General features: G+C 38.4%; 1 protein-coding gene across 1 annotated transcript in view; it reads left to right on the forward strand.

The window, feature by feature from the left end:
• Cpsf100 (cleavage and polyadenylation specificity factor subunit 2) overlaps positions 1-14,219 on the forward strand; it is a 162,673-nt gene that overhangs the window by 86,954 nt on the left and 61,500 nt on the right. The window contains exons 8-11 of the mRNA XM_067156208.2: positions 177-277; positions 2,276-2,431; positions 6,455-6,649; positions 13,540-13,625. Of these exons, the coding sequence (XP_067012309.1) occupies positions 177-277; positions 2,276-2,431; positions 6,455-6,649; positions 13,540-13,625 (538 nt within the window). The remainder of the gene's footprint in view (positions 1-176; positions 278-2,275; positions 2,432-6,454; positions 6,650-13,539; positions 13,626-14,219) is intronic.

Below are 14,219 nucleotides of genomic sequence, written 5' to 3' on the forward strand. Positions count from 1 at the left end.
GAGGTGACCACTAACATGAACCTGCATGTGTGTTTTAACGTTCTGGATGATCACGTGTTACCTGTGAGCTTATGTATGTATGTATGACTCATTTTAACATTTGTTATTTTAATGTTTCAATTTCATGTCTACAGTATTAAAAAACATATGTAATGCTGCAATTTGTACTTTTTCAGGTAGTATTGGCTAGTACTCCTGATATGGAATGTGGCTTTTCACGGGAGTTGTTTCTTCAGTGGTGCTCAAATCCTCTCAATAGTATTATCCTTACCTCCAGGTAAGGTGTTAATTCAAGCAGTTTTTACCTGATATAAAGTGCAGTATGTGAATTTTATTTAGTGGTAATGTTATTCACTGTAGAATGGAGCATGTTCACATGTAAGATTTCGGGAAAGAATGAGCGATGTTAAATGCAACGTGATGTATAATGAAATACTATGTATTGATGACAGCACTCCATACAAACATGAGGACAATCTGGAAATTGAATTACTTGAGTGGGCATTGAGTTTAAAAATTCATCATTGAATTGAAATATTAGAACTGACCTAGGATTTTAGTACTGTTTTGTTAATAATTAAAAGTAATCTTTAACTGATATTCTAGATATAGATTTTTACAATCAACAGATTCTCTAAAACTAGTACAGTAATACCTTGTTAATTCGAAGTTGTTGGAACGCAAAAATCGGACTTTGAATTACATAATTTCGAATTAACCGCCTACTCATAATTCAGAAAAACTAACCCTTGCTGGTTCACGAAATATTTTAAGGCCCGTTTCTGCATGGAGTTAACTTTGATTCTTCACAGTGTAAACCTTTCAAATGCCATGGAAAAACTATTTCCCAAATGTATCCAACAAGGTGTATTTACAGTATTCAAATAATGCACTTTGGTAACTCTACTGGCAAACATAACCTCACGCAATGAAATTTTTTAAAAAGAAAAGAAAACATGATTCAAAGACGAGGGGAAATTTATACTGCCTCCCCTGTGCAAGTTCTTTAATCATTAGGTACTGTACAGTATGCATTCTAGATGTCTTGTACTTACACGGAAAGTGCCCGATGCCCTTAAAACATCCTATGACGAGGGGAGAATTCTCTCCTTCCGTCTGGATTACAACACAGTACAGTGAATATCCTTGCTGCCATGGGCCATAGCACTTCTCTCGTAATTCAGAAATGCTAACTTATGTGCTCACAAAGACCCATGAATGCATGCAATCACCTTGATTCTCAGTTTAAACCTTTCAGATGCCATGGAAAACACTATTTCCGAAATGTATCCAACAAGGTGCATTTACATTATTCAAATAATGCACCGGATAAAACTCTGGCAAACATAACCTCACGCAACAAAAGAAAAAATAGCACGATTCAAAGATGAGGACAAATTATGCTGGCTCCCCAGTGCAAATGCTTTATCTTTTGGATTACTATACTGTTTGCATTTTTAGATGCCTTGTACTTGCACAGAAAGTGCCCGACGCCCTTAAAACATCATGGCTTATCGAACTTTCCTATGATGAGGGAATGAAGTCTCTCGCTTCTGTGTGCATTGCAACACAGTATGGCGACTCCTCCCTACCCTTGTATGATTTCCTGGCTGGCACTTCTCTCCTTTAAAACCATAAGTCCGTTTGGGCTCAGCATTTTAAAAAATGCAGTTGAAAATATTGTTTGGTCCTTATGAATTTATTATACGAGCCACGCTTTTTCACCAACTGGCGGCATTACCATTGTTTGCAGATTCTGCTTCTTTGCACACTGCCTGCAACGTGATATTGTGGCATTCCTTAAAACGCTGAATACAAAAGAATTAGGATTTCATTCAAACTTAATAAATATGAAGCACATTGTAGACACACCGAATTGATTGAAAGTGCAGAAAGCTACCCTTACATGTTCTAGATGACGCGTTCTTTCATGACGCAGAGAGATATTTTGAATTTAAATTACTCTGTAAATTTTTCTTTGTCTTTTTTTTTTCATGTAAAGGCAGTTTTGAATTCAAAGTCTGAATTTCGGTAATGGCACCGACATTGTTCTTTGAATTACAAGTTATCCATATTTCAAATTAAACAATTTAAATAACATGCAAAACTGTACCATATGTTTCTGGGAACGAGAGCTTCTTCGAATTAGGCAAGATTTTGAATTAACCGATTTCGAATTATCGAGGTTCTACTGTAGTAATTAGTATAGCAAATAGAACCGATGTGCATATGATAATAGGAATTTTTTTAAATTGCAATATTTCCCTGCATCTAGAACATCTCCTGGAACTCTGGCACGTCAGCTCGTCGACTTAGGAGGAAACCGTTCAATGACCCTGGAGATAAAGCGGCGTGTGAGACTCGAAGGAGCTGAACTGGAGGAATACCTCCGTAAAGAACGAGAAAGTAAAGAAACTCGACAAGATAAAAGGTATATCATTCTGCAGCAAGATTTCTTTGTAATATGTAAGTAAATAACATGGTTTCTTTTTAACCCATTCACCTCGCATTTAAATACCATATGAGTTCACTAAGAAATCACATTTAAATACCGCTCTACGGCCGTTGTCATCACACTATTATTTAGAAAATCATACAAAACCAACCAGTAAATATTCCTTTCTGAAAATTTGCTTGCATGATAAAGAGGTAATAAACTTACCAATGCCGCTATTTTAGTTCATCTGCTGGGTGTGGTACACCTCAAAACATTCTTCTAAGTGAAGAACTACGCCACACTTTTTGCACTGCCAGCAACTTTCGCTTCTTTTACCCCGGCTGTAGCACACAACACACCTTCTTGTGACTTTTGATTTCTTCTCTGTAGGGGGAATACGCATGGGAAAGTGGGCCCATGATTTAGCTTGTAATCTGGTTGGGGTGGTGCTCGCTGAAGGTCGACCTCGAACCGAGTACTCCGGCAACTGAACAGTCTCTAGTAGCTGCTGCACAATGCTAGTTCGGAAGTCCGTGTAGCTCGTCTTTCTCTTAGCAGCGATCTTGTGATACACAGTGAAGGAATTGAAAATACACATATCTAGGAGGTAAAAGAATATTTTCCTATATCCTTTCACTGTGCGTCGCATGACGGGGAACAGAGCTGTAACCTGATCCTGAAGGTCAACACCACCCATCCCCTTCTGGTATTCAAGGCCACACTTGGGCTTTATCACTTCTTCCCTCGGGGTTTGTCCTCTCTTTCGTCTGAGTTTGCCTGTCCCTGTCATGTCAGCTGATTTGTGTTTAGTGGTGAGAAAGCAAACATCCTTGTTATCTTTCCACTTCACACACAACATACTGTTGGCAGCCCACGTCTCATACTCTCCACGTTTTAGTTTCTTCTTACTGATATCACGAGGCATGTCTTTTCGGTTCTGTCTAACAGTTCCAATTACATTCATCTGCTTGTCTTGTAGCCTTTTGAATAAATCTGGGGAAGAATACCAGTTATCTAAAAACAATGTATGTCCTCGGCCTAACAAGGGTTCACACATGTTGAGCACGACGTTTGTACTTGCTGGCAGACTTGGATCCGTTACATCATCACCTACATAAATTTTGAAAGACAGACAGTAGCCAGAACTTGATTCACAAATTTTGTAAATTTTTATTCCAAACCTAGAACGTTTAGACCTATTACACTGGCCTCTGAATTTCATTAGACTTTCATCTAGAGCAATGTCTTGTGAAGGTAAATATAATTCTGAAAATTTGGAGCAGAAATGTTGTATTATAGGCCTAATCTTTCTTAGTTTGTCACTACTATCGACTTGTTCGTCAACAAAATGTAAAAATCGTGAAATTATAATAAATCTTCCCCTGCTCATGGTTTCACGAAAAATAGGAGTGTTTATACACCTGTTTTTACTCCAGTATAACTGTATTCTTGACTTTCGCACTTGTGACATTAGTATAACTAACGCAAAATATGCCCTAATTTCATCGGGTGTAGTCTCGAACTATTTGTCATCGTCTTTCAACTTTTTTCTGTCAGGATTGCTCAACTGTTTTGCTGCATATGAATTTGTCTCGACAGATATTTTGTCAAACAAAGGGTTCATGTATTCACAAAAAACTGAGAGTTCAGATAGTGGCTGCGTATCAGAATTTTTCAGTAAATTTTCACTAACCCCACTGTATTCATTAAACTTATGTACAGCAGGTTTATTGTCACTTTTTGTCCAGTTCCAGTCAGTCAAGTTAGTCTATGCCGAGGTACGAGCTCGTTTCGAAAGACTCGGCACACCGTCATAATAGAACCGTATTGAGGATAATATATTAAAATTATAAAATTCTTTTATTAAGTAGGTGGTTGTTAATAAAGAATTTTATAATTTTAATACACCGTCGTTATTTGCTTCACTTTCCGTGTACTCGCTAGTACTCGAACTATGGACTTCAGGGTCTATTTCGTCGTCACAAACATCACTGCCTTCAATATCACTCTCTAAAACACTATCTATTAGCTTCCGTATTCCTTCTTCATCAACACCAGCATATCTGCATGACGCCATGATGGCAACTGACAAGAGCGAAATTATGTGAAAAAAGATTCTCTTATCTCTTGTTCCGGAAGTGTGCGAGAACCTGGTGAAAGGGAAAAAACCGAAGCCACATGTGTAAACTTCAGCTCAGAATGCATACAAGTGGCGTCTGTGAGTTAGTGACTGAACTATATGGATTGATGTACAGCTGTGCATCGCCGCAAGCAGAGCTCGTCATTTGATTCATATGCCACGAGTAACTATGACGAGCTAGGGTCGTCAAATGATGCGATTGGGTTAAGGAAATTCTGTCAAACTTTCAGGCATGCAGTGCATATTTCTTTCACATTTTTATCCCCTGTTGGTGGGGGCAGTAGAATAACACCCACGGTATCCCCTGCCGGTTGTAAGAGGCAACTAATAGGGACCCCAGTGGCTCTGAACTTTGGAGCGTGGGTTGGCAACCACAGGGTCCTTAGCTGAGCCCTGGCACTGCTTCCACTTACTTGTGCCAGGCTCCTCACTTTCATCTATCCTTACCGACGTCCCTTGGTCAACTCTTGTTCTTTTCTGACCCAGACACTATTAGGACTCCAAGGGCTAGGGGGACTTTCATTTTCACGCCGTCCGGGACCCTTGCCATTCTTTGGCCCATACCTTCATTTTTCGAATTGTCGGATACCTTCCATTTTTTCCTCTCTGATTAGTGTTATATAGAGGATGGTTGCCTAGTTGTACTTCTTATTAAAACAGTAATCCCCACCACCACTACTTTCACATTTTTAGAAAAATTGATATGTCCTAATCTTTTTTGGCACTTAGTATATGATATTCTCAACACAACCTAATAACTGTAGTATAATATGATCACATTAAAGCAACTCTACCTTTCCAGGCCATAGAAATCACGACTTACTATATTTACTCCATTTTTCCACTTATTTAGCATTCCTCAGAAAATGTAGGAGAAGAAAATTATGCACATTTAATTTTGAATCTACAGTACTGATTGAATTCCATCACTTTTTTGGTACAGTCCTTCAGCAATTGCTGGTTGTTTATCTTCATGAATCTACACAACCACCCTATATGTTGCTTTTCTTTCCCATTTCCAGCACTTTTAACTGTAGCATTTCATGCAAAACTGAATAGGCAGTGTTTCTTAATCCAGATACATATTTTAAGTTCTTTTTCTATTTCTGGATCCTGGTCTGATTTTTGTCACTGAAATGATAAGGCTGTATGTTTGGCACACTGCAAGTATTCTTTTTGTGTATGCCAATAGCATACATACACTGTCTCTACACAAAACTCTCATACTGTACCGCAATTGTTATTTTCTGTGTACTTAATCACCGTTAATTTAAACTGTGCATTATGAAAATTCATAAGCTGTTTCCAGTTATTCGACCAGGTCAAGGATGAAATGGATGAAACCCCCATCTAGTAGCGAGGATAGGAATTGTGCAAGCTGCTTAAGCCTGTCGCACTCCTATGGGGCAATGAATAATGACTGACAGATGAAATGAAATGATATCGGAGAGTGTTGCTGTATGAAAGATGACAGGGAAAACTGGAGTACCCGGAGAAAAACCTGTCCCGCCTCCGCTTTGTCCAGCACAAATCTCACAAATAGTGACCGAGATTTGAACCACGGTATCCAGCGGTGAGAGGCCGCCGCCCTGCCGCCTGAGCCACGGAGGATAATAATAATAATAATAATAATAATAATAATAATAATGATAGTAACCTGCTAACATAACTCTAACAGCTTATGATTGACAACTGGTCCAGTAAGTGAAGGTGTGAACTTAAACTGTGCTTTTGCCTGATGGATGTATATGACTGATTGCCATATTCCACTGTTGGAGTACTGTATTTATTTTATGTTCAAAGTTTTTTTTAAGTATATATAATATGCTCCAAAATTTGTCTGGACTTAATTTTCAATGGAGATTGTTTACTTTCAGTGAAGATGCTGACTTGAGTGACGAGTCTGAAGATGAGATGGATCTGAATGCTGTTGCCAAAGGGAAGCATGACCTTCTTGTCAAGACGGAGACCAAAGCGCAGACTGGATTTTTCAAGAGTAACAAGAAACAGCATCCCATTTTCCCATTTTTTGAAGAGAAAGTAAAATTTGATGAATATGGAGAAATCATTAGGTCAGTATTTCACATTTCTCGTGTTGAAGTATTTTGGTCTGTTGGTGTAGTCATTGTTTTATTACTTACTTCCTGTTGTTCCTCGTGAAACATAGGGCATCAGCAAAGCATCTCCATCTGGTCCTGTTGACAGCCAGCCTCTTTACCTCACTCCAGGTGTTGCCTTCTTCATTCGCTTCCATGTGAACAGATCTTCGCCACACTTGCTTGGGTCTCCCTCTCTTTCTTTTACCCTGCGGGTTCCAGTCAAGTGCCTCTCTCTGTCTTCCACTTTCCCGCAGAGTTCTCACATTCCATAATCCAATTTTTGTTACCTTTTTCTAGCAAAAGTTGTCACCTTCGGATCAGTCCAGTTTCTCTTTGTTGATGTTTCTGTAATGGCTTAATTTAAGGTTGTCCGAGTTTTTGACCCACAACACCCGAGCCTGGTAGCGGGGCTACCACCTGAAGCCTCCAGGCGTGCGGTTTCCTGTTGGGGTTGTCTCCCTTAGCCTTTGAAGATCTCTTGTCACCACAAGACGGTTTCCCTCTTCATTTCAACCCCAAGAGGGAGGGTTACCTCCTCCGCCAACTTGGCCGTACCAAAGGTCTCCTCCTCTGCCTCACTTGCCGTTGAGGACTTCACCAGAGCCCCGTAGGAGTTTCATTGTTCAAGAAAATCCTCAGATTCTATCAAATCACTTATAAATTCATATATAGCCTAAGTACAATATTGTTTTTGTTGCATTGAACGTGTCAGTGATTGTGAATGGGTGATGTTACGAACAAGTGTGACATTATATGAATCATTGCAATGATTATATTATATGAATGTTGAAGTCTGTTATTGACACCTTTAATAGATTTGAAAAAGTTCTCTGTACTTAACTTGTACAGCACATCTGTTATCTCCAGTGTCATTGACTGGACTGATTTCAGGTTGTTGTTCTCATTTGTAGCTTGTTAACTCAAACCTGTCTATAGAAGAGCTAGGGGAAGGAGGAGGTAGGTGTCACTGTTCAACGGAGAGTGAGAGAGAAGGATGATATGTGGTTATAGCCTATTTGTCGTTATGTGTTAGCAGAAAATGAATGTATAAGAATAATTTTTGAAAGAACCTCAATGTTCAGTAATGAATTAGAGTACTTTGTATGACTTTAATGATAAATAATAGTAGTAATGTTATTGGTTTTACGCCCCGTTAACTACTTTTATGGCTTTTAGCGATGATCAGGTGCCAAAAGTTTGACGTGCAGGGGTTCTGTAACATGACAGAATATCTACTGACTGAGCCAGAATTAAACACACCAACTTGAGCTCAGAAGGCCAGCACTCTACCATCTGAACTACTCAGCCTGGTAGTGATAAAACAGTAGCCTGCAATGCTGTCCTCTGGGTCAGGCCGCTGCCTAGATTCAGTATACCGAGCTCGATAGCTGCAGTCGCTTAAGTGCGGACAGTATCCAGTATTCGGGAGATAGTAGGTTCGAACCCCACTGTCGGCAGCCCTGAAAATGGTTTTGCGTAGTTTCCCATTTTCACACCAGGTAAATGCTGGGGCTGTACCTTAATTAAGGCCACGGCCGCTTCCTTCCCACTCCTAGCCCTTTCCTGTCCCATCGTCGCCGTAAGACCTATCTGTGTCGGTGCGACGTGAAACAACTAGCAAAAAAAAAAAGATTCAGTATAGATAGGTATACCCTAACCCACATTCCAGACGTATTCCAGTGGGATAAATTAAAAGAAAAGTAGTGTGAAATGGAGTTTTGAGGGAAATTGAATTAATTCAGGAGCGTGAAGAGGGGCAAATTTTTCAGGTGTGTGAACGTTGAGGTTGATTTAGTTTGCTTTTTAAAAATGTGCATTTAGATTGCATCTTTTATGTTTAATACATTGAGTGCCAGACGCAAATTCATGGGATTTCCGTCTAGTGCCGTAGGCTAATAACATCGAGTTACTCCCTGGTCCCAAAACATTCACAGGCTTAACCAAGCAAGTGATCACTAAAACGAGGACATATTTATGATATATTAGGTTAACTTATTATGTATATTAGGTGAAATATTGCAACCCCATATGGGGTTGTATTGGTCATTACAAATTGTGCACATACACGCGCCCCCATATGGGATCGCACTTATACAGTAGTTAATGTCCCGATGCTCGGCCATACTGTACTTACCTTTTCCTTTGGAGGGACATAATATATGTCGATTATGAGAGATGTGTTAGCTTGTTCATGCTAGAGCCGTACAAAAATACGATCCCTGATTTTAGATTAGGAAAGGTTTGTAAATTATGATCTCCTGATTTAAGGTTAGGAAATTTTCGTATAAAATTTTATCAAATAAAGTAGTGAAAATCATGTGAATTTGGTAAATTAAGATGTAAGAGCATAATATTATAAGAATAAATTGTAGTAAGGGAATATTGAATATGTACTGTATTTACGCAAATAATTCCCGCCACCAAATAATCCCCGCACCCTAACTTTAGGAAGGCTGATTTTGAAAAAAAAATTACCAGCATTGATGCAAATAAAACCTGCATCCCAGTTTCGTGCTTTTTTTTTAATGTGCGGGTATTATTCGCGTAAATACGGTATATACGGTAATTGAGGAGCATTTTTTTCAAAACTCGATAAATGCAAAAATGTTCAAAATTGAATTATGCATGCTAATGTTATCAGTTTGACCTTGCTCACCATCCTTTGCATAAGTCGATATTTGCCGTGTATAGAAGTGGTTGAAATCACTAGGTTTTTGCAAAAGTCGATATATGCTCTCGGAAAGTTAAAGCAAAACTTGATAAATTCGGTTAACTATTAATCACGTGGCATTCTCATAGATAATTGGAAGTATTATTCTGTGGAACAATGGAACGCTGGACTCCTTTATGGAAAGGATGTATTCTTGGAACTGCATGCCACATGTTCCCGCGATTAGCCTTCATTGTCATCGACAGAATAAAACTCGCTTCTTGAGAAGTTTTAAGCAAGTTACTGTGTGAGGAACTATTTCACTCTACAACAGTATGATTAATGAATCTGAAGATTCTGAAGCTGGCATGCCAGTTCAGGAATGTGTCGGTGGAAGAAAGTCTAGATAAAAGAAGAGAGTACCTGGAAGGCTGGCTAGAACTAAAAACGAACCTAATATTAAATGCATTCATGGACTCAAAGACTCGCCCACGAGTACAGAAACTAAAACGATGAATCAATGCAAAGCTGCTGAACTCTGCTATGAAGATATCACAGAATTCCATCATCATGTGACTTCTTTAAACAAGGTCGATCAAGACAAGTTTCTATTGAAGTATATGCACATTTCCACACCTCAGAGCAGGGTAGTGAACATTGAAAGTACTAAGAAGAAGAAAACTGTTTTTGTGAAGTACAACATTAGGAAGAAAACTGGTAAAATACTTCCTGTCTGTGCTGCAAATTTTCAAGGAATTTCTGGCATGTCAAAGGACAGATTCTTATCTGGCTAGTAGGTTTCATCATACTGGGAAGTTACCTAAGGAAAATCGAGGTGGTGACAGAACAGGCAAGGAACACAAGGACATAACAGTTGCCATTAAGAATCACATCAAAAGGTATAAATGCAGAGAGAGCCATCGTGGCAGAGGAAAGTCTAAGAGAGGATATTTACCGTCATATCTCTCAGTCAGTAAGATGTAGAAGACATTCTGTGACGAAAGGAAAAGTTCTGGATTGAAACTGTGCTCACTGTCAAAATACAACTATATATTCTATAAGTGTTTTAATCTGTCATTCAAAACTCCTCACACTGATACCTGCTCCACTTGTAAAATTAGTCTGATGAAAATAAAGACAGAAACATGCCTCGAGAAGAAGAATGAACTGAGGACAAGTTATAGATTGGATAAACTTTGTGCAAAGCAGTTTTATCAAATAATGAAAGAAGGAAACCCAGGTGTCATCAAGATACGTTTTGACATGCAACAGAATCAACCAATTCCGAAGTTATCAGTGAGTGAGGTTTTCTATGCTAGACAAGTGTGGTTATACAATCTCGGCATTATGATTCACTCAAAGGAGCAGAGAAAGGAAGGCATATTTTTCTATACTTGGCTAGAAACAGAATCTTCAAAAGGTTGCAACCACGATACATTTACTCTCAAACTCTTGTAGCAGCCAAAACAAAAACAGTGTCATCCTGGCCACACTTACTGCTTTCTTGGAAAAAAGCACATTATTCAGTAATATTCTACATTTCTTCCCTATTCAGGGACACAGCTACATGGCTCCAGACAGAGTGTTCGGTAGAATTGAGAAATCTTACAGAAGACGGGAAAACATACTGTCTCCCAAACAATACTGTGATATCTTAGAGAAGCATGGCACCCTTAAAATTCTGAGCAGGGACTGGGAAATCAAAGATCTAAAAGAGAGTTCACAGAAGGTACTACAAGCTAGGTTGCCATTTAAAATGAATAGTCAACGTGTTATCACATATAATAAGAGACATAAAAGAGTCTCCGTATCAGTACAGGATACCTACTTCGCATACCCAGTGGAAGTTGAAGTTCTGAAAATGAAATCCAGCCATGAAGTATTGCTAAAATCCTCTGTTTTACCAAAGAAAAATATGGTGAGCAAAGAAAAGAAGAAGGATGTTCAAGCTCTGTTGAAGTTTTTTGAAGTACCGGATGATGCTGTGGATTTCTACAGGGTCGTGTTAGAAGACAAGTAACAGCCTTCTGATGGCTATGTGTTTTGATGAGTTCTTAAATATTAATTGAGTAGACTTTATTTTGTAAGACTTAACTTTAATTTAACCTGTGCGATATTAATGTGTTCATTCATTACAATAGGATTGATATTATAGGTTAATACCTTATTTTGTTTTATGTTACACTGCTTGATGCTAAGTATATTAGAATCTAATAATATTATGTAATCTTACAATACCAAGTAGCCTATATTAAAAATGTATGACAATGGAGCTCAAAAATAAATTAAAAATATTTAAAAAATATTATTCACAAAATAGCAAAAATAAAAATAACTAAATAATTCCATTAACAAAAGTATATTATTCATTCAGAGTATTAATGTGAAGGTCCATTTTACCAGAATATTTGCATATATCAACTTTTGAAAAAACTTGAGAAAATTATCTTCTAATCTTACTTCATCCACCTTAAGTTTCAACAAGTTCTATTCAGGTATCGTGCTTGACTCTATTGGAACTAACATCGACGAAAATTTGAAATGTTTCAAGCATATGCTTCTAAGTGGAAATAAAAAAAACACATTTCCTGAAAAATGATGTTTGCTGCAAATGTCAAGTTTTGAAAAAAACGCTCCTCAATTATGTTTGTATAACTTTTAATTTGGATAAGAGAACCTAGCAGTGATGATTATGCAACATGGCGAACCAGTGACTATATCGTTGAAGGCGGTTGAAGTCTGTCAAAAGTGTTGCAACAGGTGGCCTGGAAATCCCAAGTACAGTGGGGAAGTGTATGCTGAAGATTGTAATTCATCAATGTGGATGAACGTGCGAGATCGCTATTTGCTCCATACTGGGTTCAAAATCACGGTAACTGTATATTTTGTCTTTATCATCATTGTCCGACCTGTTCAGTATATTTTCCAGACTATTTGCACTAAGTCTTTTACTGCTCACTTTACTCATAGTAACTTAAAGGAAAAGGAAACTCACAGCACTGCACACTTATTTAAATAATCCATGCGCGAGTTAGACAATGACTTTGTCAGCTCCAAAGAAGTCTTTTGACGTACCCATGTGGGGTCACGCCAAAACAGGAATTGGAAAATTCTAAGTTCCCATGGAGGCAATTAGATATTTTTCACCAATAGTGTCGGACCTAAGACGAAACGCTGGTTAATAGAGCAAACGCCTGAAAAGCCTTACATCAAAACAGGAATTGATGAATGAAAGGTGGACTGTGCACGTACTTAAAAAGATGGCCAACAGATGGCAGGAAGGGACTTTATACAGCTTCGAAACTCACACTGCGCACCCAAATGGGTTCACACCCTTCTCGATTTCGAATGAATGTACGACCCCATATGGGGACGTGAAGTTCATAAACTTGACTAGTCTCATGTATCCAAATGGGGTTGCTTGGCACTCAACGTGTTAAGTAATGCCCAACGGGTCATACACACCATACCAGGGATCCAGGGTGGCAGAAGCATCATATTTTGGTCTGGCATTGTGTATGATTGTTGGACACTGCTTACCATCGTTGAGGGCACTATGGCAAGTGTACAATATCACTACTGAATCCTTCATCCCATTGTTCAGCCATGCCGACAAAATATCAGAGTCAGGGATGTGCACAGCTCCCGTCTTGTTAACATCTTCCTCAGGGAGGCCCAGATCAATTGGATACAATGGTATGCAGTTTCTACTGACAGGAATCTGATTGAACGTGCTTGGGATCAGGTGAAAGAGATGATGTGAAGACATAGGGACACATCTCACTCTGGACGACACCTGAAAGAGCAGGGCGGGGTAGATTAGTACAGCCACAAAAAATCAAAGCATGCCACAACACATGTGATGGAATAACACTACACTAAGATGCAGATTGTGATTTCAGGTGTGTTAGATGCGTTTTACCAAATAATGTCATTTTTCAGTTTGTGTGTATTCTTTAAGCAATTATGTTATTCATTACAGAAAGTGTGTATGTTCCTCTCATACTTTCTGTTGGGTTGCAAGCGACCTAGAACCTTAGCAATCTATGTGGTGAAAAACTTTGGTGGTGTGTATCAGGAATTATATTGTGTGAAGACTAACTGAAAAGCCCAAATTAATATTTTTTTTAAACTTAAGGTATCCACAGCCTCTTACACAAATCAGCAGGAACAACTGAGGACATTCATCTGTTACATTCATTTAATTTTTCAGACCTGAAGACTATAAGATGGTGGACTCTACACCTGAGACAGAGGATAACAAAGAGAATGTAGATGTGAAAGATGAAGATGTTGCAGGTTAGTTGTAATGTAGAATACCTAAATAGAATTTTACATATGAATACACCATAATCCATTTAATATAGCATACAGTAAGAGGACAACACATCCAATATTGGCCAAGGTAATCTATAATTCTCTTTGTCCTTGCTCCAATAAAAAAAAGTAAACAAGATATGTATTTTCATATTTTGTTGACCAGTTCTTGTAATTTGAATTTCCAGACCAGTTTCAAACATAATTAGTATGATCATGATCAAACTTCATATAAGTTAATTTCATTATTTCTCTTTGAAACCCTAGGATGAATTATCTTAACTTCCTTGCTTCCTTCCTTTCTTTCTTTCTTTCTTTCTTTCTTTCTTTCTTTCTTTCTTTCTTTCTTCTTATTATTATTATTCTTCTACTGCTTTTCCCTCACCTGTGGGGTCATGGGTGCGAACTGTGTCGCACAAGTGGATTTGCCCTTCTTGACGCCAACCCAGTATGGAGGGATGTAATCACTATTGCGTGTTTCTGTGGTGGCTGATAGTGGTGTGTGAATATGAAGAGGAGAGTGTTGGAACAAACACCCAATTCCCGAGCCAGAAGAATTAACAAAACAGGATTAAA

The sequence above is a fragment of the Anabrus simplex genome, chromosome 1 (genome assembly GCF_040414725.1).
Source record: "Anabrus simplex isolate iqAnaSimp1 chromosome 1, ASM4041472v1, whole genome shotgun sequence".
NCBI classification, from domain to species: Eukaryota; Metazoa; Arthropoda; class Insecta; order Orthoptera; family Tettigoniidae; genus Anabrus; species Anabrus simplex.